The following is a 26,571-nucleotide window of genomic DNA, read 5'->3' as shown; positions in this document are numbered from 1 at the left end:
AAGAGGTAATACCAATTTTTGAATCTACTAAATCAATGTTCCTTTTTTTATTTATTAGAAAAGGATAATCCTTTTTTCCTTTCAAACAGGTTTTTCAATACCTGTGCCAAAATACCTAATTGTTACTGGTCTGTCCTGCCAACTCTTCTTCAGCTTTATTTTCAACATTAACATTTTTCAGCTGATGTTATATAATTCTTTGGCTTCATACACTTAGGCTTAAGTGGCTGCATGGAACAGCTCCTTCCACAGCTACTAGCTAATGGTAGGGCAAACTGCTACTGTGAACTTCAAACATCTCTGAACAAAGACTTGCCAATTACACAGAGAACATACAGTTAGTTCCATGTGAAAATTATGACTGGCTTTTCGTAAACATCCTTGGCTCCTCTACCATGACTGTGAGTTGTATAAAAGGATCCTGGCTTGGCTCCAGGCAATGATGAGACAAACTCTACGGGAGTAGTAAACATCCATTTCAGGAAAATTTATGTAGCTAAATAGCTATATCTTTGATGACTAGTAAGAAAGATTCCCTTTTACAAGGGAAAATCAGAAATAACTGGTGATGATAGAACTATCATAGTATAAAATTGATGGAGTGGAAAGGAATTAGATTCAAAATCTGTAAGGGAAAAATGCTAAACAAATTATTGTGAAAAATCCATACAGACTGCAGAGCAGATGACTGATAGCCGATGGCACAGGTAGGATGCAATTTATCTTACCCTGAAGTAGACAGTTGAAATACTTCTGATGGTTTGAGCTCTAAAAGTGTGTATTTTTCTCCACTGACAATGAAAAATAGCTGGGATAACTAGATTAGATGCAGAAATCTACATTGCAGATGTCTACAATCGGGCAAAAGTGAATCCTACACCCAAATGCATTTCCAGAGATGTGGAAGATTAATACATAAACAAGAAATTTTTCCAACTATGGCTTTTTTCTTTGCCTTCTAAAGCAGTAGCCATGGAGAACTTGCTGGCTGGTTCCACTCCTTCTGTTGCTTTTGCTGGCACAGCAATACACTGCCAAGCAGCACTCTATCAAGAATGTCACTGAATTTCACAAGGAAGTGACAATTGCGTAGATGCCGCTGATAATAACTCAGTGATACCTGTAAAAAGTTTTCTGTGCCACTAATCAGTACATTATTCTTTCACAGCTTAATGTATAAACACGGAAAATTAATTGGTATAAAGTGATATAATTAAATGAATCATGCATTCAAAATACTGAAGGTATGTTAAACAATACTAATCTCAGTATTTACAGCAAAATGCAATGTTACTGTATAGCTAAGCTTTTATAATTGAAATAGCACTTTCCATCATTTCATATGAAAATACTGGAAATTATATTAATGTTTACCAAGACAACAGCAGCTGCAGGTCCAACGAAAGCATAAAGTAGCCCTCCTTCCAGAGACAGCCAACAGCTGTAAAGAACATTAGAGAACAACTAACACAAATTAAAAATAAGTATAACACATTGTCAAAAAAACAATAATTACTACAGCATGAGATTTTTTTGACATATGAGATTCATATGCACACATGAAAAAGAAATGCTTTGTTGATATGATGATGTAGAGAGCTGAAAGGCATTTCCATTACCAATTGTTAATGTTTCAAAATCTTTAATGTCAATTATATACATTTCCAGCTTACCATGTCTGAGTTCTATACTTAAAGCAATGAAGGGTCAAGTACATGTAATGTAGAACTTCGGGAAAAAAAAAGGTTTCTACATATCCTGTCATTCAATAATTACTATTAGAACTACATCTTCAAGACAATATTCCCGTTAGAGAAAAATCATATATGATCTAACTGTTCTGTATTCTTTGGAATATTTCGCAAACAATTTAAATGTATGTTTTAAAGCCTCTGAAAACTGTATTTTCTGGAGACCTACTAATCTTACAGAGTTTGTCATACCGCATCAGAGCTTTCACTGAAAACCATCAGATTTCCAAACACAGAGCACTTATAGGATCAGATTCTAAATATTTTATATACCATGATGTAAAGCTTTTCATATCTGCAAAAGATCAGGAGCTTCACACACTGAAGTAAATGCAGCTGTGCTATTTTCCCAGTGATTACACATTCAAAGAACTGCATGTTTATTTGAATGCATGATCACACCTACATATAAGAAAGCTCAAGTATATGCATTCAAATAATTTACTTAGATCTGACATCCAGAAACATTCACATCAGAATCATGCATATGTTCTTTATTTTATAGTAGTGGTTTTGTACTTTTGAAAACTCAGTAAATTAAATGCAAGCACATCATAATATTAATCGTCTGTTAGGGTTGGTGTTCGCACTACAAAGAATAAAATTGTTTTCCACTGCAATGAAGCCATGTGAAAACTGTCACATGAACCCAAATACACCAGTGTACTAAATTCTGGAACGATAAATGGATGCAAATAGTTCCTATCTGCCATGGTGTTAAAAACTTAATATACTTCAAGCTATTATACATCCTACCTCAAAAATCAACTACAACAGTAATGTTCAATTTATTTTTGTAATGTCAAAAAAATGCTTTCAAAATTTTCTGCAATTTTTCTTGCTATTTTTTCCAAAGGTATGTTAGGTATGGTCAGAATCTTTCTGAGAGGGGGAAATGTATTCATAGTGCATTTCCTCACCAGTATGAACTTTTAAACTTATGAAAGGTGATCACTGTATAATTAAGATATGTAATTAAAATTTTCGTGTTTATTGGGAGACAGAAGAATCAGTTCATAAAAATAGTTGATGTATTGTATTTGAAAGTTAATTTCAGATATCTGTGCTGAAAAAAGTGTCAGGAAGGTGTTTTTTTTGTTTTGTTTTTGTGGGGTTTTGTTTGTTTATTTTTGTTGTTTGTTTGTTTTGTTTTGTTTTGTTTGTTTGGTCTTGGGGTTTTTTGGTGTGCTTTTTTTGTTTGTTTTGTTTTTTTTTTGGGGGGGGTTGTTTGTTTTTTGTTTTTAAATAAAACAAAACCAGTTTCTACCCTAAAAATCTTTAAGACCAAAGGAGAAGTGTTCATTTCCTTTTCCATGTCCTCAAGTAAAACAGTTGCTGAAAAGAGTGATTTCCATTTAGAGGCAGAACTGGTAAAAATGTAGATGTTGTCCTCTTTTCTTTACACAATCTGAATCTTCAGCAGTCTGGATTTTCACTAATGTGTGACATCATTATTGCAACATATTCGACATTGCCTAGTTGATGACTCTGAAATTCACTTTTTCCCATTCTTTTTCTGTTGAAGACATTCTGAAGATAGATTTTCAGGTGCCCTTACAACACAAAGCAATTGTCAATTTTTTACTCCTTTTTCCATCTTCTTTTCTATTTCTCTGCTCTGATAGCTTTTTTTCAGTGTTTTATAGTTGGTTTTATTCTATTCTCCTGTTCTGTCTTCTTCCTCCCTGATGTGCACATAGCAGAAAGCCATATAAATTGATTAGTATTAAGAGCAGTCACTGGTGGTTTTATAGGATCATGCTACATGGTCATAAAATTCTGCTGAGTGATGAAGTATCTGTACACTTGCTCCTGTGTCCTGTACATTTTGAGAGTTGTTTGATGCTCTCCAGTAATATGGTTTCTTCTCTTAAGAGAGCATGGCAAGAACATGACTACAACAGAATTTTAATTTTTGCTGATATAATGAATTCCTAGAACTAGTACTGAATGTAAACATGAGTAGTTCATGCAGGTTTATTAACTATAACATGTAGTAGTGATGCTTTCATAACTGTGATCATCTGAAGAGAGGTAGCAAAAATATTTATTAGTCTTACAGTAACAGTTGGGAAAAGCTATTAAGCTTTTGGACACATCTTTTTCAGACAACCTGAAATATTTAAAAACTTGTCTCTGTGGTTTTTCAATTATTTTTAGGAAATCCCTTCAGCTTCTCTATCTATATCACTATAAGTGTCTGTATGAAGTTCACATTTAGATTTAAATGTACAGAAATACAACTGTCTAATAATTAGGACACAGAGACTGATGATCACAGAATTGGTTCCAGTGTGAACAATTCTGACATATACTGTACAAAACTGAGATATGCTTCAAAGATCCTTGGACCTTCTCCCTTTCCATGAATCTCTTCATGTGTGGGACTATGAGACTGGAATAAATTCCTCAATTTTCACTTTTAATGTTCTCCATTTGAAACCTTCATTTTCAAAATCAGCATCTTATAGACCAGGAATAGTTTGCAGCAGAATACATTTCTGATGGCAGTATGTGTGTAATTGATTGCAGTCAAACTGGCAAAATATAGTGTAAGCAGTTTAAAAAGTTACACAAGTTCTTTAGTTATGGGAGAAGGGGCAGGACAGGTGCTCTGCTTTTACACCACCCAACAGTTGTCATGGGACAAAATTCTTTGCTGCCTTCTGGAGTGGGACACCACATCAGCTGGTGATGGAGGAGAAATTGCCTTCACTGTTTTCTTTATGCAATTCTGATGTCAAATGCCAATAAAATATATTTGCAAATAAGATGAGAAAGCTGTGTTATGGTTCTGTTTGTCCCTTGCACACATCCATTTGTTCTTTCTTCCACAGTACTGTGTCAACTAAATTTGAAATCTGGGAGAGGAACTGTTACATATACAGAGACCTGCTCTTTTTCACTTTACAGGTTACCCTTAATGAATGATTTGTTGCTTTGTCTGAATATTTCAGTATATTCCCTTTTAAAAATGCATTCAGCTCAGGAAGGAAGCAGGAAGCAATGGTAACTAAAGCAAGTGCTCACATATGAATGATTTTGGTAGAAAATCCTGCAAGGGACAAAGCTACATCCCCAGTGGGGTCTTGACATTGTTCTTTGGTGATTTGTAATTCTCACAGCCTATATGGTTCTCCAGTCCTGGTTCAAGGACTAAATAATAAAAAAGCCAGCAAGATAAGCACAATAGTTAGAAAAAATGTCAGAGGAGAAGGTCCTCAATGTAACACCCAAAAGAGAAATAAAACCATTGTTTCACTTGCCACCTCTATGTGCAAGTTAAGCACTTCCATTACATAGGACATTCCTAATTAAAAAATTCAAGATGCACGTTGTCACCATTTAAAACTAAAAAAGTTCAGTGATTAGAGCTGGTATTCCAGAGGAGATTTGGTTTTGAATCCTTTCCCATCCAGTCTTGGAGTGACGGCTTGAAGCCTCCCCTGCCATGTGCCAAGATGGTGAGACACATAGGGAAGGGAGGGGGAATCCTGATCTCACTCAATGATGATGTTAAGAGGAATAATTAAATATTCATTGAAGTGAAGTCTTGACCTAGCTCATCCACATCTCTGATGAATGCCCTCATTAACAGACTACGAAGTCATATTTCCTCTCTTTCTGTCCAGATGCATATTTAATTTCTTAGGCAACGTGAGGAGAGCTCCAAATAGGCCAACCAAAGAAAACATATATAATGGTGTTTGGAGCTCTCCACTGGCAGGAGAAAGGCTCAGCCCCAGCTCCTTCTTCATCAGAAAACCAAAGGGCAGTCTTCTGTGAAGTGAATTTTCCAAGGTGCTACATACACACTTGAACCAGCCAGGTGGCTAAACAGGAAATGTATTGGTTGAATGTAAATGAAGTGCACGGATTTCCTCCTGGCTGTCTCTCAAGTAAAGCCCAGTCCAGGAAATCAGCTGGATCAGGCTCTCCAAGAGAGAGGGGCTGGATGGGAGAACTGTTTTTACACGTCTGCAGGGCTTTGGCTCCAAACAGCCCATGAGTATTAAAGTCAAGGTACGCACTTGGTGCACAGAAACCCAGGTGCCAAAGAGACTCTTGCCAGTACAGTTTCAGACATGTTTAAAGGTTGGCAGAGGCTAGCCATAACATTTAACATTCTCTTTTGTAAATCTATTAAATGTTAGGTGTCTAAGTGGACCTAATTCTCCGTGTTTCTTAAAAGCTTGCTATTTCAAAACTTCATAAGAAGTCCAGGGTGTCTGGTGCTTTGCTGAGCTCAGTCTAAGGCTGGAATACTGTTTTCTCTTTGTTCTTTTGTGGATCACTCAGTCACTCTTAGGCCAGTTCCGAGTGTGAATGGATAGCTGTAGAGCCTTTAGCGTATGCCAGGCCGTTCCTGATGGGTATGACAATCTTGATAATTAAAAACATATTTTATCATTTCAGATTGACTTACTAGTGGGCTGTTCCATATCCTTTTGTCTTGGTAAAGCCTATTGATATTGCAACCACTAATGCTGGCAATCCTGAAAAAAAACAAAACAGTAATAATCATCAGATGCTGAGTAAAATATTGCTGTTTTGCCTGGAAAAAAAATGACAGGGCAAGCTAATGCAAAATGGTCAATTTTATATGGAATGAATTATTTAATGAAGCACAGTTGCAGGATTTGTTTTTCTGAAGCACTGGCAGGGAGGAGGACACTGTTTTCTGCCCACGGTGTACCACTTTGATGTACTTAAATTACTGGTACATTTGTCAGGTCTTAAAGAGAACTAGAAGGAGACTTCATCAATATTCAGAGAAGTTTTTGTCTTGTTTTATGTTGATTTCTTGATATTACAGTACTTTGCTGAAAATCTTCTAAAATTTTGTTAAAACGTATTTATAAAAGAATGCTACAATATACACCAGCAGAGCTTGAGCCTGAGATAAAGTGGAAAGGCTCCTTACCTAGTTTTCTTTTTAGTAACATGCTGTCTGCTTTCAGGTTAAATGAAGGAAATTATTATATTCCTGACACTGTTGCTGCATTAAATTTTTCATTCCAACGATTTTTAGGAATAATTTTACTGCCTTACCCCATCCAAGGCACAGGAAACGTTTCCTTATGAGCCGTGTTCTAATTTTTCCAGTAACAGCCATGTATGACTGCCACGCTTCTGTCAAAACCCAACAGAATGAAGCTAAGAAGAAGAAGTGTAAAAATGCGGTGGTTGTGGTGCAGATGCCCTGCAGGGAGCAAAGAGAAGCTCATGCTGAATACTTAGGGACACTCATTCCTCTTTTCAATTCAAAGAATTGTCATATTCTATCATCTTGACCTTTATCTTTAGCATCAACTCTCCCTTTATGATGTGGTGGCCATAAAGAGACAGAGAAGGAGAGATGTTGATGGGGATTAAGTAGAAGAGGATTTGACTTGTTTTCCCAAACACTGAATGTTTCAAGCAGGGACAAAGAACACAAAATAAATCACGCTAGTAGAATTTTCTCTGCACATTTACTTTGACCAGGGATCATCAAAAAGCCATTCTGGTAAGCCAGTTATAAGTTACTGATTATAAAATCTCACTATGCTGAACAAAGAAAATACGGGGATACAAATGCTCCTAATTGCCAGTTATATTTTCTTTCCTCCATGTAGAAAGAGCCTGGCTATAAATTTGAATTTTATGTAATAGATTTTTTGATTTTTTGATTTTTTGATTTTTTTTTATTTCAGTCTTATAGAACATTAACCCATTGGAATATACCACCTTAGATCTTTTTAGGCTGGTTTAAGTATCATAACCTTAACAATTATCCTGGATATTGTTTTTATGGGTATCAGTCATTTGTCATCTGAAAAGTATTTTGAGCATGTGCAATCAGCTTTCTTTTGTGACTGTAGCCCTTAATTAAACTTGACATTGTAGCTTACATAAATGAGCTTCTTGCCATAAATGATCTGCCCTCCACTGTGTTACTTAAAATGCCAGTAGCAGGCTATAAAATGCAGTCTGCATTGTACCCCAGAACCAAAAGCAAACCAGTAATGTTGAAAATATCCTTAGCACAATCTATCACAATTTAAACCATCAAAATTATGTCAGATTAAAAAAATCAAAACAGTTCACACCCCCAATATTAATGATGCGAATTTATAGTTGAGAAATGTAGATATTACTTTATGATTATTTCTTTATGCATCATACACATCTAATAGCTACCTTATGCTTAGCCTTTTATTAAGGCTAGTCAGTTCTTTTTTACTAAAATCCCAATCGAGCAAACTATTTAGGGAGAAAATATGCGCCTTCCTAGTTATATATAAGTGCTTGCATATATTGTTGGATAAAGGCTGGTAGGAAGGATATGACATATATGACACCCATATATCACAGTATGCATGTTTTTTAGTTCATTTTCTATTCTTAATTACTTTAAAATAAATTTTGTTTTGAATTTTCTGTGGTGTTAATTTTCCCAGTTTCTTATCTGAAATCAATTGTTATGGTTCACTTCAATAGTTATCTCAAATACATAGCTGATAGCTGATACCATCTGATACTAGCATTAGCTGATATCAACCTCTTTCAAAAATTTATGAACATTAAGTCAGAGCTTAATGATTTCCTACTGCAATTTACAGATGTAACAAACACCTTGCCTTCTAATCCTGGGTCAAATTGTCTATTTAAATCTAGGGAAAGGGGTTCTATATAATTATATGCAAGAGAATTATTGTTAATATTAAAAAATGCAAGGAATGTAAACTGGAAAAAACCAGCAGATCCTGAAAATGCACTAATCATTCCACCCTAGGTTTTGCCACTAATTCTTATGTTCAGATGTCCCTAAGGTATATGGATTCATAAAATCTATCCAGTTAAAGCCTGACTAGCAGTATTTCCTGTATACAAACAAAAATTCCACTTATTTAAAATTAAAGCTCTGCATTGAAACACAGAATAAATATAACAGAAAAATCCAGAAATTGCCTTCCTTTAACTAGCTGGTTCATATGTTATGAATTCCCACTACTTTAATTTGCTTTCCTATCAATGTTCTTGCAAAAGCTAGCATGTTCTGTTGGAGAAGAATTTGACAACAAAATTACTTTTGAGGAATATTAAAGAATCTTTTAGGAAGGAATTGCATAGGTAAAACATAGCATTACTCTGAAAAAAATATATTATTTCTCTTACAAATAATGCAAATACAAACATCCTGATCTTTTTGGTGAAAACATTGCTAACTCTTATGGTTGACTTGAGTACAGATTGTAGGATTTAATTCATAATTTATCCCCTGTATTGAAGGAAAGACAGATGATGATAATCTAAGACAAATGTGGACATGGCTATTGTTGAAGAAAGAACTGTGATGAAAATGTTAATGACCATGTTGAGCACAAAATGAGAAGACAGAAGCAAGTTTTATGAAAAGTGGTCTGTGCTCTAGCTGGAATATATGACTGCTGATTAAATCTAACTCTCCTGAGTAGCAGACAGGGGTCTTTAATGAACAACAATGGTAAGTCTGTATTACTGATATGACAGCATATTTGCATCATATGCCATCAGAAACATGCAAATCAGCCTCAAAACATCACCTAACAACCACTGTGGGATCCTGATGACAGACTCCTGTGCTGGCAGTGCTTGCAGTGAACTCAGTCTCCCTCCTTCTCCAGCCAGAGAAGCAGTCCTGGCAAACAAAACTTGGCCCCTCCCAGGCATAGCCATGGGTTCAGCATGGTTATCCAATACCACACTGGAAATCTGGATTTACATACTTCTTTATTCTTCCTCTTCGATAAATAAATAAGCAAACAACACTGTTCAGTCTGGGAAAGTGCTGTATCTGGGGAGCCAATTTCCAAATTGGAACAAAAATTCTTTTTCACCAAACATTGGTATTAAATGGGGCATTGAGTATGTCTAATTTTAGTGAGCATTTATTAACATTTTTTTCATTCTCACCAAGTCATGGACTACTTCCAGTCGCTCCCTCCTCTCCTCTCCTTCCTTACAAAGGACTAGTACCTCCCCTCACCTTCCTGCACATGCAGCAGCATCATTCATGGGCCTTGTGGCCCATCACTCACAGAGAACTACAGTATGTCAGCATATGGGCACCAGGATATAGTGGTACACATCTTCCTCACCGCTTTACGAGATGTTTCTTATTTGCTTCTAGTTCTAGTTTATTAAAACTCACTGAATTAATTACATGTGCTGAGCACCTGTCAACTTGCAACAAGATGAATTTTAACAGCCTAATTTATTATTTCTTCAAGACTGAAATTAAGTCAACTTCTACTCTAACCTCCTCTTCCTTCCATTGCTCTTGCTCTCAGCTCCCCATATTTAATTATAATTACAAGTGGGGGAAGGGAGTTCTTTTCAGTCCTCAGAATGCCTAGTTTCATGAACTTTAATTGAGTCTCAGGTGTTTAGCTACCTGGAATATCTAAGTAAGACCATTCATCCCTTTTTAATAAACAATATACTATTGAAAGCAAGAACACGCACCAGGTATCAAATTATTTCCTTCTCTTATACTTGTAAGACATCCACTTCAAATGAGTGTACTGAACACAGCTGGGAAATGTAAAAAACAGTAGAAATTCAAAGCTGCTTATTCTAGTAATTAATGTTTTTAATGTAAGAATGATGAATAAGAGAACACATCAATTTTTATGACCTACAAAAGTAGGTCATAAATGTAACCTTAAAATAAGAATTCATCAAAAGTTTTTGAGCATCTGGTTGTTGTGTTTTGGGTTTTTTTTAATAGAACAGTGAGATTTTTTAATACTAGAGTGTTTTTCTGTTTTTTATTAGCAGTGTGAATAAATGTTCCACACAAAGAGGGCTAAGTAAGGACATCTGATTTGTCTTGCCCTGAAACAGGTTCTTTTTTCTTCAAAAAACTTGTTACCTGTCTCTGAGTTGTTATAAACAGTATAAGAATGGATGCTATTGGAAAATAAACATGAAATTTGAAATCTGCATTGGTGATAGCAAAATGAACAGGACTAAAATCCACTCAGCTGGATTATCTAAGGAAGTAAAAGTGAGAAGTAGTAGAAAATCATTTAAATAATAAAATTTCTTGGAGATGGAAAAAATCTTGCCCTTGACTTATCTCTGAGGAGACAGACCTAAAGAGAAAAATTAAATGGGTGCTAATTTTATTCTTATGATGTTGTGACCATGCACTGAGTTCACAATGAACACTTAAAGACCACCATAAAGAATAAATGAAATAAAGGACAAACAAAACAAAAAGAATGCAAAGGGCATAGTAAAGAACAGAAAAGTAATTCTATGACAAAATTGGTGTATTTTATTGGTTTTTTGTGACTCTCAAATCCTGAACTATGAAACAGTTTATCTTTTCCTTCTCTAAATCAAAAATATATATTCATAAAAGAAAATGTTGCTTATTATTCTTAATTTTATTTTTTGTTATTTCTCATTTTTAAACTGATTTGCTTCAGGAACAGCAGACACTGTCAGAATACAGGGATACAATATATTGGTCAGATAATATTGAAGGCTAGACTAAATACTTATTTATGGAGTAAACTGCCATGATAAAATAGACGGAATTCAGAGACTGTGGGACAAAGAAGCAAGAACTGTCTTCTCGGGAGTGTTTTTCTGGAAGGAGGACATATTTTCAATCAGAAAAATATGGCAAGGGAGACTGTCTCTTTAGTTGCAAACATAGTTGAAACTGTTAAGATCTTAAATGCCTGAAAAATCGTAGTTGTAGTCTTTCAAGTTTCTCTTCCAGATCATTAATATTACTGGCATCATAAAGCTCTGAATGTATAATTCAAAAAACCCAATGTTCTTTTATTTCGACAGGCTCAACTGCTGCTAAAACCCCTTGTTCAAGCAGAGAACTTAGGAAATCTGATACTCATATTGAAAATAGCAATGTAGTGGAAATAATTGTACTAAAATAATGTTATTTGCATTTTCAACCAACAGCTATGAAACTGTTTACTTTAATGAACTCTCAGAAAAACTTCAGGATGCTATAAAAATCTTTTCCAATGTCCTTAGCAGTTGAAGGCTCAAGTTGAAGGCTTCATTACATTGTATTCTGACGTCCGACATGATAGTCCAAAATAATTAGCATTTGACTTCATGAGCACTTGTGTGATGAGCTATGCACAGTTAATTATTATACTGCAGGATTCTCTATGTGGTACAAGACAATGTGAATGGTAGCCTTTAATTGGATTTTAAAAGCAAACTACTTTTTTAGCACAACAGCAGTAGGTTTTGAGTAGTTAGGTGATTTCCCTCACAAAGATAATGAGTGACAAGTAAGGACACTCAATTTTTTGTACTTCTACTCAATCATTTTTTTGCCCACAACAAGCAAGATGCCTTTCTAGCTTCTGATAAATAGCACATAAGCTGGCTATAAATGACCCAGCTGTTTCTGCAGTTTCTTTGGTTTAGTTTACAACCATATTTTCACAAAGGACATCTTTATCATCAACAGCACTGCAATCCCAAGTTTAAATGTTATTTTTGGTTTTGGTTTTGGTTGGGGGTTTTTTGTACTCATGTGCAAGTTATCACAACAGTTGATAAATTTTGGGATCATTTCACGTGCCCAGTCTCAGGGTGTAGTAAAATTTTTTCAATTATTTTGATTTAAGGCTTTTTTTTTCTATTTAAGGTTCATTTTTCTTCTCTTCTGGAGTCTGTCTTTTTATCTGACACTATAACTGCAGTGATCCTAGTGCAATATTGTAAGTATGTCTGAAAGCAAACTGACACTTCAAAATTGTTAAGTTTTCTCTGCATTTGTGCTTTCCATATACACTTTTAATATGTCTTCTTATTTCACTTAGAGTTTCTCTACATACTTTACTGACAAATTCAGTTCCTGCTCCTCTTTTACCAACATTGACCTCAAAGGGATTTCTGGAAATCATCTCTCTGTGAGTAAAGCACTCACAATCTTTTTTGATGCTTACTTATGAGGATTAGTAAGAATGTCTCCCATTTTTTCCCAGGTGCAGAGTCCAGCAATAGAAATGCTGTTCATATCTGATCCACTAAAAGTATACAGACCCTTCTTTTTAGCTTCTGCCCTTTGCAGGTACTTTTCTTCAAAGTTCTCCCTTGATAGCTGTCAATTCTATCAGCCATATCAATAACCTCCGCATTTAAATCTGATACCATATAGTAGTGCTTTGGCATCCCTCAGTTATGTCTGTAGAGAACTGCTGCTTTTCATTCAAATTAATTCCCCTGTTAGTCATTATTCTTCTCCAGACCTTCTAATGTACATAGTACAAAATCATTCTATCAGCTAGATGCGAAAGAATAGGCTGCTGTCTTTTGGGATGGAAAAGAATTCCTTAAAGGAGCTTGCTGCTGTACAAACCTTCCTTTTCCTGTCATATGGCAGAATGTCCATGCTGGTAACAGTAAAGGTATCTTTTACTCATTGGCATGTGCATAAATTGTTAGTGAACTCCTTGGCACAGCTTTGACCTGGGCCAAAAATTGCTCTCCCAACCTAGGCGCACACACAGACTGAAAGAAAGCCTGGGCCAGGAAACCTGTGTGATGGTCAGCTTGCACACAACTGTTTGCCTGCCCTGGAAGGCTCGGCTATAGGGATGGAAACCATAGTGTACTAATTTGCATCAGAACTATAGAAATATTTGTGGCTCATTTTGGTTACTAGGTGGAATAGAGGCAAGAAGTTCAGCTGAATAATTCATATTATGCTCAGCTATGACTAACATATGAGACAGTAAAATTCATTTCATGTTTATGGCATTCTCTGGAGACTGTCAGTGCAAAGTGCAGGTTTGTATTGCTTAACTCAGAATTGCTTTCTTGGTGGCATGCCTACACTAAATTGAAAGCCAGGTGGAAGGCAGTTCTCATATGGTTTCCTTACACTCACATTCATTTTAGTCTTCCTCCTGGTTTGGATTGTTATTGCCATGTTATATTTAAGCAAATGAGCTCTGTACAAGCAGTATCACAGGACAGGTTACTCAGAGGCAACTTAATTTCTTCTATTACAAAACCTGGGAAGGAAATCCTTTCCGTTCCTGCCTTTGTGCTGTGAACATGTATATTTTTCTGGGCAGGCAGGAAATGAAGGAATAGGATCCTCTACTACAGGATTAATTCAAAAGTGAGTGGAAAGATTCCCATTAATTTAAGTGGGCTTTATACTGGGTGTTACACCTATAGAATAAGGAATGAAAGGTGCAAGAGCAGAGGCTTGTGATCTTGCTTCTATTTCTAAGTGGTTTAAATGTTTAAAAAGTATTGGATAAATATTTTTCTGGTAAGTGGATATGGTCTACTTCACATCACGAATTTATTATGTTGGCTTTGATGTTAAACACTTTAAACAAGGTAAATGTCAACTCTGTCAGGACAAAATAACTTAATATTTTAACTGTGGCCTCACAGGAAAGTTTTTTGAAGTTTCTGAAACTCAGATCAGCAGGTTTTCAGGCAAATATAAAAGAAAAATAAGAAGCCCTTTAAAACTGTGAAGCATAAAATCAATTTAAATACAAATTTTTCAATTCCTTCCTGACTAATTAGTCTCAAATTGCTATCACAGTGTTGTAATAGTGATTTTTCACTGTGCCAGAGGACATGCTTTCCTAGTTGTCTTCTTGTTTGTTTTTTTTTGTTTCTTTGGTTGGTTTGTTTGCTTTTTTTTAAAAAAACCCAACCCTTTTGAGTGTAAAGTAATAATGCTCAGTTTAGGTAAAAATGTGGAAATCACCGGCATGCTTTGTTAAAACAACTTCTTCATTATTGAGCTATTGAGGAATGACAATAAAAAAATTAAATCGAAGGTGATGCAGCCTTGAAAAATTGATTTATAAAAATAGCCTTTAGAGGTTTTGCACTATTAACTCTGAAAGTTTTATTATTTAAAGATGGATAAAATATAGATTTGTGCATAAAATATAGGTTTGTGTTCTGAATTGGCAGGCAAGGAAAATCAACCTGGTCTATGAAAACCATTGAAGAATTAAACTTATTAAATTAGTAAATCATTGTGGGTAATAGCAATATAGAAGCAGAACTGAAGGTTCAATGTGAACAGAAGAGACTGGACTGATATTGATGAATGCCCAGTTTGGCCTGAAAAGTCTGTAACTGGAGACAAGATAAAAAAGAAAATGCATGCTGTCTGTCAGAGTGGTACTACTGGACTGTCAGAAACACTTGTGTTTACTTGGGAACTATGCAAATTAAGGTATGCACTATGGATAAATAATAAAAAAGCTTCACTGATGTTATTATACTTTGGTTTTCAGGACAGTTGTTTTTCAGGAACTGTTTTTACGTTCTGAAAATTCCATATTGCTTAAATTTTAAAATATGGAATGTGCAGTATGCTCTCTTAAATGAAGACAAATGCTCTTGGCAGGTTTGAAGAGATACAATAATGAGACAACTGCATTAACATGAAGCAAAAGTTGTTTGGCTGTAACATACAATGTGCTGTATAATCATTTCAGTTTACCACATAAATATAGCCAGCTTTTTAGATCTCTCTTTGGTTTGTTGCAAACAAAAATATTTGTTTGCATTAGCTTTATGGCTATACCTGTTTGGAGAAGAATGAAGAATACAGGAGCCAACAATTAATTAGAATGATGACCAACCCATGTTCCAAAGGTCCCAAGTCCTCCTAACTTTAATTTATTTAAAATTTCACAGTGAGAGCTGTGTGAGCAGCTAGGGGCAATGAGCCAGGATGGGTAATGAAGAGGTGGCTGAGCTAAGCACAAGGGTTACACATGAGTCAGCAATGACTGCACCTAAAGAAAAGAGTGGTTCGGAGCACAGTTGAGAGGAATGTCCCTATGGACATCCCTGAGGAAAAGAGGATGAGATGTCCAGGCACTGACACAGGCAAGGAATTGAAGAAGCTTCCTTGAAGAGATGGCATAACATAAGAGGGTAGCAGAATGGATTCAAATTCCTACAAGAGGATCCAAATGCAGCCAATGGAAACTGATGTCCTGCTGAAAAAAATTACAAAGAAAAGCCCCCAATGGGTAGACAGAAAATACTGCCTTGTGTTGCCACTCAGTGCTACATGGGTAAAAACTTACCCAGTGCTACATGGGTAAGAACCTTTTCTTTTAGGAAAATGTGATTGTCACTTAAATATTTCTACTATTAAATCAGATCATCTGTTTGCTCTATTTTAAATTTTGATCTTATTTGCTAACAATGAAATTGCTGTAATTTTAGGGAGTTTCCTCAGCAATCAAAATGATGACTAGAACGAGAAGTTCAACAACAAATCCTGCAGTTGCCTTTAATTTAGTCTGATAGTGATGATTATAATCCTGTCATATGAAAACAGTCCATCTTCTTGTCTGGAATATTGGTGTCAGCAAAGATTCCTTCTCTGCATACCCAAAAGAGTTTCATCCCTTTACATGACTGACTGAAACCACTGAACCAATAGCTTTGCTACAGTATTACAACAGTGCCATTTGTCACCCATCTTTATTCTTTTAATGTTTATTTTTTAATCATAGTTGTATATGTAGGCCTTAAAAGTCTATATATAAAAAATAATAATAACAGAAAAAGGATGATTTTGCCCCTAAGAGCACTCTCAGTTTCCAGCGTGCCCATTTTTCCTTCAAGGACAGTGTCTTCTATGATTAGCAGTATGGAGACAGTGAGTAATGGTCCCTTTTGAGAGAAGTAGTTTAAGTCCAAATCAGAAATAATCCATGAATGGGAGATAATATCTCCATTATTGTGGAAATACAAAGTCTTCTCATACCACATAACTTCTTTTATATTTCAAAAATAAGAGATAAAGCAAATTTTTTAAAGATACGCTATGGTTACATATATTTGTACTTGCTAACAAAATGGATGAGAAAGCACTCAGTCATCCTGCAGCCAGCTGTAATGATACAGAAGATGTCTGTATCAGTAAATTTTTTTGTACTCCAAAATAAAGTGGCCACATCCAAACAGCCTGCTGTCACTGGTCCCTTGCCAGTTCCAGCTATCCCAAGCACAGGGCATTGACTGGGATAATGCTAGCTAGTGCAGGACGAACTAATACCAGGAGGCACGTTAATGCATCCAGAACACAGATGACTTCATGCCAATGCTTGGGGTCGGTCATATCCACCTACAGAGGCATGTAGAACACTTTGACTTTGTTCTCTTACCCAATAAAACATGTGGTGGGCTTTAGCAAATGTGGTGGGCTGACCTCAGCCAGCAGCTAAGCACCCACCCAGTCACTTGATCACTCCCCCAGCAAGATGGGGAAGAGAACCAGAACAGCAAAAGTGAGAAAAACCTGTGGGTCGAGATAAAGACAGTTTAATAAGTGAAGGGGAAAAAAACTGCACCGAGTGATGCAAAGGCAGTCACTCACCACCTCCCACCACCAGACTGTTTCCCAGCCAGTCTCCAAGCAACAGCTACCTTTAAAATACTGTCACCAGTTGTATTGTTGAGCATGTTGTCATACAGTATGGGATATCCTTTTGGTCATTTGGGGTCAACTGTCCCAGCTGTGTCCCCTCCCAGCTTCTTGTCCATCCCCAGCCTACTTGCTGCCAGGGCAGCTGAGAAATGATCTTGCTGTGTAATCACTGCTCAGCAGTAGGCAAAACATCACTGTATTGGCAACACTCTTCTATTAAAAAATCCAAACCACAGCACCATATAGGATCCTGTGAAGAAATTTAACTCCATCCCAGCTGAATCCAGAATGGGAACCTAACACTGAACCCAAATGGAGTGTGTAAGTGTGTATGTGTGCCCCCATACATGCCTATGAAGAGAGGATAACAGAGGCTTTTGAATCAGTGTTCATACAGTGTATAGACTTACACATACAAACAGGTACTTTTTAAAAAATTAACGCAAATTAATCTGAAAGTTGTTAATGGGATACATATGTGTACGTATGTGATTTAACACAGTTTCATTTAGTTGAAAACCTGATTTTCTCTTTTTTTTTTCATAAATATGTATTCTTTCCCTGTAGCCTTAGAATCTGAGCACACAGTATCACAGTTGCAAAGCAAGTGGAGGCAGAGTGACCCTTGGACGTCTTATGCATTGCAAAACAGTGTTTTCAGCAGACAGAAGACAGAGGAGACTGCTTTACAGCTCTATATCAGATCTTGTCAACCTATGTATGTGAGAGTGAATGCAGAGTGAGAGGAAAGAACAGAATCTCCAATTTGGGCAACTGGCAGTGTCCTAGTTCAGGTGTAACACAGTAAATGCAAACTTAGTATACAATAGCATCATGAATCATATTAATCCCTCTTATGGTCATGATAATAATTTCTAATGCCTTTATTGCATTAGCCATGGGTTGTTTTGGAGGCCATCCATTTTTTTTTTTTCACTTCATGCAGAGATACACATAATGGCAATGAAGCTGCCTCATCCTCAGGTTTAAATTATATCTGGAAGAAAGAAATTCCTAATAGAGGGTTTTATATGCAAAACATTACTAAAAAATAGGTTATAAATTTAGAGTTGCTCTAAATACAGAAGAGGGAAAACTTTGAGTAATGATTTTTTTTTAATTATAGTAATGAAATCTCAGTGATTTTCACATAGAAGAAAGATTTTATAGCAATGGATTCATGTGCACACTGAGGAAATCAAAGGAGACAGCTTCTGGTCATTTTATACTATGGCTACTGGGATGGTGAGTAATTAGATAATCCATGGAAGTTGAAAAAGAAAAGCAAGAGTATCCACAACCAGAGAGAAGAGGTTGTGAATACACATGCATTTGGAAGTTTGATTAAGAATGGGAATGAGAACAATAGGTTAAAAAGCCAACTTCTACACTCAGATAATATTTTGACATTAGTTTCCTTTCATCACTTGCACAAGAAAGCGAAACGTCAGGAATTTTTTTGTCTTATAAAAGGTGAAACCACTTATGCTGTTTATACTTTTGCATTGTCTTCCAGCAAGGGGGAAATTCTGTGTGGTATAGTATTAAATCAGTTCTCTTTATCTGCCATGTTAACCCAGTAGTATAAAAGGTTTAATATTTATAACAAAGCAGTATGGAAACTTTCATGATGATTATGTTAGCATAATTATAAAAATCTGTGAAGTTGTGATTATTAAAGAAGAACTATGAAAACCTGCGTGTTTTAAAGAAACAAAGGAGGAAATGGTTTTGTAGAGCACTCAGGTGCCGCAGGAGTTATAACTAGTAAAGGTTTCTCTATCATATTACTTTGAGCCAGATTTCTTTATTAAGGAGAATAGCAGGCTTTTTATTGGCCCTGGCTTTCTTGCCTGTATTCCACTTCCCTCTGTTTCTTCTCATGAAGCCACAGAAAAGGTTTAGTTGAGTTAGTTCACACTTGTGATGTAAGGTGAGGTGAATCAGCTCCGGTCAACACAATCTGGAGAAGGAGCTGGGACAATATTATTGTTTAGATAGCACTGGTTCCACATAGATACCAGCGAGCACAAGGTTCATCCTCCTATATTCTCTAAATACATTCTTCCTATGTGAGTCACTGTAAGGAGTCTTGTGAGGACCCAAAGCTCTCTGCAAGGCCTCGTATCTACTGGTTGCACTTTTGTTTAACTCCTAGGGAGTCTAAGAACATGAACTTCCTGCTGGGAACAAAAGAGATTTCCAAATGAGGAAGGAAAAATTTTGTGGAGGGACACTGGAGAGTGTGCACAGCGATTTCAGCAAGATGAACTACAGAGAACTGGTGCCTAGCAACATGATAGCTTTCTCCAGGTGGGCATTATCTATCCTCTTAGATAATGCTTTCCAAGGAATCTGAAGAGCTTCCTATTAAAGATGCCTACAGGAATAAAAGAATTTCAGTGTCTCAAAGGATGCTATTTCAGGGAGAAGGAGGGAGCCAGAAGTCTACATGATCAGTATGAAGACAATCATATAGATTTCCGAGCTATGGACATCTAAGCAGCAACAAGAGAAAGAAGGAGGTGTACAAATCCCCTGTTATGAACACTTGTTTAAAACATATTTTATTCTTGTATCATATTATACAAGATGGCCTGAGATTCCCATAATTAATGGGAGCAGCTATTTAATCTGCTGCTCCACTCAGAACAGTGGCCACTCACATACAGAGAGAAAAGATAGTAAGGCTTTGTAAGAAGCATTGTATTCTTTAACAAAGTGTATGGGATTACTGTGCAAATTAACATATATTTTACCAAAGAGAGGATGGATTTACATAAAACTACACCTTTATTGCTTTTAGTTCAATGTTGTGAACTGTATGTGCTCTGTGCCTGACTCAGGCTGCAGTCTCCTTGAGAGAGGAGACCCTGGTGTTCTCCCTCTGTGTTGGTTCAGAGCCCAGTACTCCAAGACACCTGATAAACGTGATTGCCAATAATATAATCACTCAAGGCAATGCCTTGATAGAACTTTAATGCTTGTAGTGTCTTTACCCCCGGAAATTTAATATAGCTTTGGGCATAAGTACCTCAATGAAAGTCAGGTAGGAAAAGAGCTTGTTTTATATATTAGTCAAAGGGCAAACATAATTGCTCGGTTTACACAACTGCTAATTTATCTTCACCCTACATATCAGAAGAAGGACTGATTTTGCAATTATACTTACCTGCATTTATCATTGCTTTAAAACTTACTCATGTGTTTCTGACTGCTTCTTGTCATTGATTCTAGCTCTAGTCAGCTTTAAGTGTGCTGCTATTTCCTGCTTCTTTCCTCCATTAATATTACCTTCTTGCTAGAAATATAATTTCTAAAGATATATTGTTTTCAGCCCTTGAAGATGGCAATGCTGTGATGGCTTTATGATAAGTGATTGCTGCTAATTAGTTTAGAACTAGTGTTGTATCAACTTCATCCAGATGAAGTGGGTATTTTGTGGCTTTTTTCCCCCTCCCCTATAAATAACTGTTATTTTTAGCCATTAAAATATTTTTAAAGAATATTTTTTATTCTACATTTATGGTGCCAATTGTAAGACAGCATTCTGTCTATATGTGGCACAAAAGGGTTGGTTGATTCTACTTACATTTTTAAAAAAAACCAAACTTTTCTGGTGAGAACACCCATTTTAATTACTCAATTGATCTCAATAAACTACCACCATACACATTTCAAAACTTCCTCTAACAGTTTCTTATGCTACATCCCAAATTGTCTAATGTTAAATTTTCAATTAAATAAATTGCAGAGTTTATAATATTTGTAAGAAAATTGCTGGTGCTTAAAAATATAAGCACATTCTGATGAAGTTGAAATGATGACACTTTGGCTTGTATCACAGCACTCTGGTTTTCGCACAAAACATAACAGTCAACAGGATGCAGCCGATCATTTGCAATTTTGCCTAAGTGTTGGATACACATGAATCAGTCTCATCTGTGGTGCTTTTTAAAATTTACTTCCAGTTATTGTGAGTGACTGTAAAGACAAACAACTCTGCTCAGGATACAAATAATATGATTTGCATGCAAATAAAATGTTAAGTGTTAGATCTAGGATGCTCAACATATTATTTCATTTTTATGTCATTGATACACCACAAAAATTGAAATGTGGAACTCAATGCTTTAGGATTTGAAGGTAGCCAAAGAAATAAATGAGTTTAAAGTGGATTAGAGAATAACCTGACTGATGGATGCTTTGGATGGAGTCCTGGCTCAGAAAATCTTTAAATTGCTGACTGCAAAAAGTCATGAAGGCATATCAGAGATAGGATCATTCATTCCCTGTTCCTGTAGTCTTTCCTGTATGTCTGGTTAATGTAGACAGCACAGTGAATAAGGTAGATCACTGAACTGAGCTGATACTGCTGTTCTTATGTTCTAAAGATGGCAGATAGCAAAATTATACCAGATAATTTTAAAAATCAGGTCACTTCATGAGGGACAAGAATTCTTCCAGTGCAGAGAAAATCCCTTTCATCTACATAGTTGTGAAGAACAGGCACTGTTCTACTGTCTGTTTACACAAAGGTCCAGATCATCCATAAAACTAATCTGTGCAGGTAGCCCAGACCAGCACCAGCTGCTTTCACTCCTACACTGCCCAGGAGTATCATCTCCACTTCATTATACCCATCACTCTTCAATTTTAGCTTTTTTTCCCCTCCAATAAAGAACATAAGTTTTAGACGTACTGTTTGTACATTAAATACTTTGATTTTTTATAGCTGAATGGGATTTTATAAAAACAAATTTCCTGTACTTTCATACAGATTTCTTTTTCTCTATGAATTTAATGGCCTTTTGAGGCAGTCATTTTAACAGTTCTCAGGGTATAGTCCTATTTCCTGCTTGTTTGTGGGCTTTTTTCATACAACAGCAGAAGAGAGAGACAAGGATATAGTGAGCCAAATAAGGGGAGCTTAAGTATAAAGTCTAATATTAGGAACCACTTGTTAAGGTACTGAAAATGTGTAAATCTGCCAGTACAGTCAGCAAAACAACTAGCTGGGTGGCTGGCTTTGGACAATTATTTTATTTTCCTGTCTGTATTTGTCTCCACTAACTATAAAACAGTGATAATGACACACACACCACTCTCATCAAACACAGACTTGAAGAGACTCGAAAAATTATATATCTATGCATATATGGAGTAATTGGATTGTAAGTTGAATGTATCTTTCTTTTTTCCTAGTAACTTTTTCTCAAAGAAAAGGAAAAAAGTTTAGTGGGATGTCTTTGAAATATCTATTTAAGGGAAAGGTCAAATATAAAGCAAACAACAATCTACTCTTCCAAACTCAACAGGTGTTTGTATGGGGACATTGTGTTTTATATTTCTATCAATATTTGTCACTCAATGGAATAAAGCCAGAAAGGGAAGAGAGATATAGAGATTTTTAAAAAAATCTAAATAGGCTAAAAAATGTTTCCATAGAGACCAATTCAGATAACTATAAAAATAGCTTCATGTATTGTTGATATTGTCCTTTTGATTTCTGGTTTTCTACCTGACTGAAGCAGACAGCCTCAGCAAGACGTCCAGAGTTGTCAAAGGCAAAGTAACAAATCCATGAAGGATCTCCCAGGTTGAGTCTGTGGCTATCTGCAAATTTGGGTTTAATTACATGATTAAAAATCTAGTAACATAGCTCATGGAAGTCAGGCCAAGAAATTTGGCTCTTTGTAGCTGTTTGGTTTTATAGGAGCTTCCTGACAATTCTATAAATTCTCTTCTTTTAAAATGAAAAACTGTAAATCCCTCCTCTGCCCCTTCATAATCACTGGAGTATTTTTCAGGAACAAAGCTGCTGTGCTATTGTTTCAAAATTATTTTTAATATATGCTTATATTTTGGGGTTCTGGTTTATTTTTGTGAGTTGAAAAAATAAATAGCATTCTGGAAATTGCTGGTTTGTGATATACATCTCTCATAGTCTTATTACATATTTGTAGCCAGTAAAAGCTATTTGGTCTTTTTTGGGGGGGGGTTGGTGAGTTTTTTTCCTTTTTTTTTTTTTTTTTTTTTTTTTTTTTTTTTTTTTTTTTTTTTTTTATTTTTTATATTTTTTTTTTTTTTTTTTTTTTTTTTTTTTTTAAGCAAAAGAACAAATTGATGGTCAGAACATTTATTTAGGATTAATTTTCTGTTAACGGAAATATTTGGTTTCCCATTCAATTTTAATACAAGAATCATTGGCTGGTCTTTCTTGTATGTGCTAGACACATTTCTTAGAATTCTACTTTTCTAAATGTATTTCTTTTCATTTAATTTTTAAAATAAGAAGTTTTTAGGAAAGGAATGCCTCGGTCACTGAAATAGACATGTCCAGAAAAACATTTCTTACAAAAATAAAAAGGACTAGGGATGTACATGTCTGTAATAAAAACGCACAACTGAGACTAGTAGCTGCACTGCTTCCCATTTGTCTTCCCATTAAAAATGACCAAGTAAGCATTGAACTTGTTTAGTTTATCTGAGCCATTGGACTGGTTCACCTTGTTGTAATCCCTTTTTCTAGCCCCTGTTTTGAAATTGATATGACAGGTATACTTATACATCACTTCTTCCAGAAGTGAGGGATCGGAGACATTTTCTTTATTGTGTTATCAAAGCTGCTAGAATTAATGGAATTATATCTGCTAAAATATATTGATAAACTTTAATGAAACAATCTTCCTAGAGCAACTGAAACTGAAGGGGCCAGATCTTTGCTCTCTCTGTCTTTTTGTAGTGGCAAGGGAGTTGTTCGCCACGGGAAATTTTAAAGCCATAATACTGACAGACATTTCATCCTCTTTGCCTGTGGGATTGAAGTTTGGAGAAGGAAGGTTTGCAAGGCTCATCTGGCCCTTGCAGCTGGGCCTGGGATAGAATTCCCTGCTAGGTACAGATGGGTTTGAGTGAAAAGGTCACCCTGATCCACAGCTTTTGCCCATACTGTCTGGGCAACAGATTTGTTTTGACTGATATTTCTGGTGTTGGAAAATGTCAGTTTGACCACTAGAAATAAGTTGTGTCTTTATATCAGGAGGTGAAGCAATAGGCTGGGCAGTGATCTGTGCAGCTTTTCAGAGGAGAGGACCCTAAACTGCAGAAGGATGAGGACAATAAGCAGAAAGAATATCCCCATTTGAAAATTTTTTCAGCTGAAGCTCAAATATTAGGCCCAGTGACACAAGGAGTGGAAGGAATCATACTGTCTACATTGCTGAATGCTCTATATGTCCCTTCACAGAGTGTCAGCAGAAGAAAAGGTTACAACAAAATACAAGGGATTTTTCATATTAATAGGCTAGGCAGAAATAATGTTAATTTAATAATGCCAAATTTACTTGAAGGTTCCAGGAGTAAGAGAGACAGGGGGAAAAAAGAAACAGCCTTTAGCTGCTGCAGTTCAGTCTTGCTGAACCCTGTAAAAACAGAATGTTAAAAGCAGACACTAATAAAAGACAAGATAGCTGGTAGCATCAGAGATGCTAATTTGCCAGCACAGCTTTATTTAGACCCAGATCTCACACTAGGAAAAGTGAGGTCTCACGAAGCCTTAAAAAATAGCAACACAGTTTACATGTTAGCAGCAAAAGAGGAATTTTATCAGGCAATATTGAGGAAAAGAGAAAGTCACAACTGTGAAAAATTAACTGAAGCCTATCACGGAAATTGTGCATTTGTAAGGACACACAGACAAGAACATGTGCTGTCTGTAGCTCACTGGGCATTAAATTGAATGTTAGTGACCAAGAGACAGTCAGATGTTAGTGAAGGTTCCTGGCAAATCCACCTAGCTAAAGAATCTGTTTTATTGCACATCTGCATCAAAACCCTTGTCAGGATGCTGTATATCTAATGAGTGTTGGTCATGGACTTTCAGCACCTGAGCACCCCTACAACAATAATTCAGACTGTCTAACTGTCAGCGTCTTTCCACTCTCCATAAGTAGAACTAGTTGTGGCTCAGAGATGGTCTCATCCGGAGTTGTAAATATCTGAATATATGACTAGAATGTGTACATTTACACTAGAGATGTTAACAAATATGGTAGATCGATAAACGCAGATTTGAGGTCCAAAAAATGGATATGTCTCTGAATGGGATTACAAATTGGGACATTCATAAGCATGACATGAATAAAATGGAAACTAAGATATTTTCTGTCAATCCTTTACTACCAAGAGTGTTTCTAATTTAAGACAATACTTGGCTATGATGAATAAATGGAGAAACTTTTACAAACTATTTTTAATTCTTACATTCACAGAGTCACATACATGACTTTAAAAAGTCAAAGAAAAAATACAAAATAAAAGAACCATTTTAATCCTATGTCTTTTTACAGAGTCATTCTATAACAACAGCAATGTTGGGCACAGCTTCTTGTGATCAGCATGCAATAGACAAACATTAAGTAGTTGGAAGAAGACCAGGCAAGAGTTATGGTAATGTGAAAACTCTTTACAGAAACTGACTGAAAACCTGAAGTGGAAAAGGAGACATTAGTAGTCAATTTTGTCCCCCTTGCATTTTAACATTGAAAAAAACATTAACACTCAGTGGAATTCTCAGGTTTAAAATTCTTGCATGACATTCTACATTAGACTTCAAGATTTTGACTAATTTTTCTTCAGCACTGAACACAAAGGCAAAAACACTTATGGCAATGGCCACTATCCACCGCTTAAATTAGGCAGCTACCAACACAAGAAGAAAAGGCTTTAAAGAAAGGTTTTCAGGTCTACATTGACCTTGTCTTGGAAAAAATATCAGGATCTGACAGTTAATTTCAGCAAATTAGAGATGAATAACTAATGGACTACACTTGCCAGAAGCCTGCCAAATTCTGCCAAGGAGGGAAGTATTAGTGAAGTCGGCATTTAACAAACTTACTATTGTATTGGAAGGGCTGAATTGATTTGCACACAACTGATAGCCAAATTTTGAAGAGGTAGCACTGTCAAATCCATATTGTACTTCAGGAAGAGATCTCTTCCAAAACTTGAGTGATACCAGGATACAAGCAAAGTCAGTGCACCAAGAACAATAATCTATGTGGTAGCTTGTTCTAACTGAGTTCGGACACTAGGATAATAAGGTGATGAAAGTAAGCAAACAAAAAATATACCTTATCAGATTCTAGAAAACTCTTTCACAAGGAGTGTGTAGTGGTTTTAGTGTTGTTATTTTAGACTTTGTTTTAAGGTTGTTGTTTTGTTTCGGGGGTTATTTGTTTTCTTTTGTTTGTTTCGTTTTTTTTCCTAAGAAGAACATATTAAAATTCCTGTAGCACTGACTTTGCTAGATATATCAGCTTGATTACAGTTTCAAGACCTCATCACATGCACTCAAACTAAGTCAAT

General features: G+C 35.9%; 1 protein-coding gene across 10 annotated transcripts in view; it reads right to left on the bottom strand.

The window, feature by feature from the left end:
- ADGRB3 (adhesion G protein-coupled receptor B3) overlaps nucleotides 1-26,571 on the bottom strand; it is a 463,874-nt gene that overhangs the window by 39,053 nt on the left and 398,250 nt on the right. For all 10 annotated transcript variants that reach the window (XM_017825573.1, XM_017825611.1, XM_017825640.1 and 7 more), the window contains 3 exons: nucleotides 6,804-6,954; nucleotides 6,178-6,247; nucleotides 1,375-1,441 (listed from right to left, as the gene is read on the bottom strand). In XM_017825573.1, coding sequence (XP_017681062.1) covers nucleotides 1,375-1,441; nucleotides 6,178-6,247; nucleotides 6,804-6,954 — 288 coding nt within the window. The remainder of the gene's footprint in view (nucleotides 1-1,374; nucleotides 1,442-6,177; nucleotides 6,248-6,803; nucleotides 6,955-26,571) is intronic.

This window comes from Lepidothrix coronata, unplaced genomic scaffold (assembly GCF_001604755.1).
Source record: "Lepidothrix coronata isolate B3197 unplaced genomic scaffold, Lepidothrix_coronata-1.0 Scaffold4, whole genome shotgun sequence".
Lineage (NCBI taxonomy): Eukaryota > Metazoa > Chordata > Aves > Passeriformes > Pipridae > Lepidothrix > Lepidothrix coronata.
This window is presented reverse-complemented; position numbering and strand designations above follow the sequence as displayed.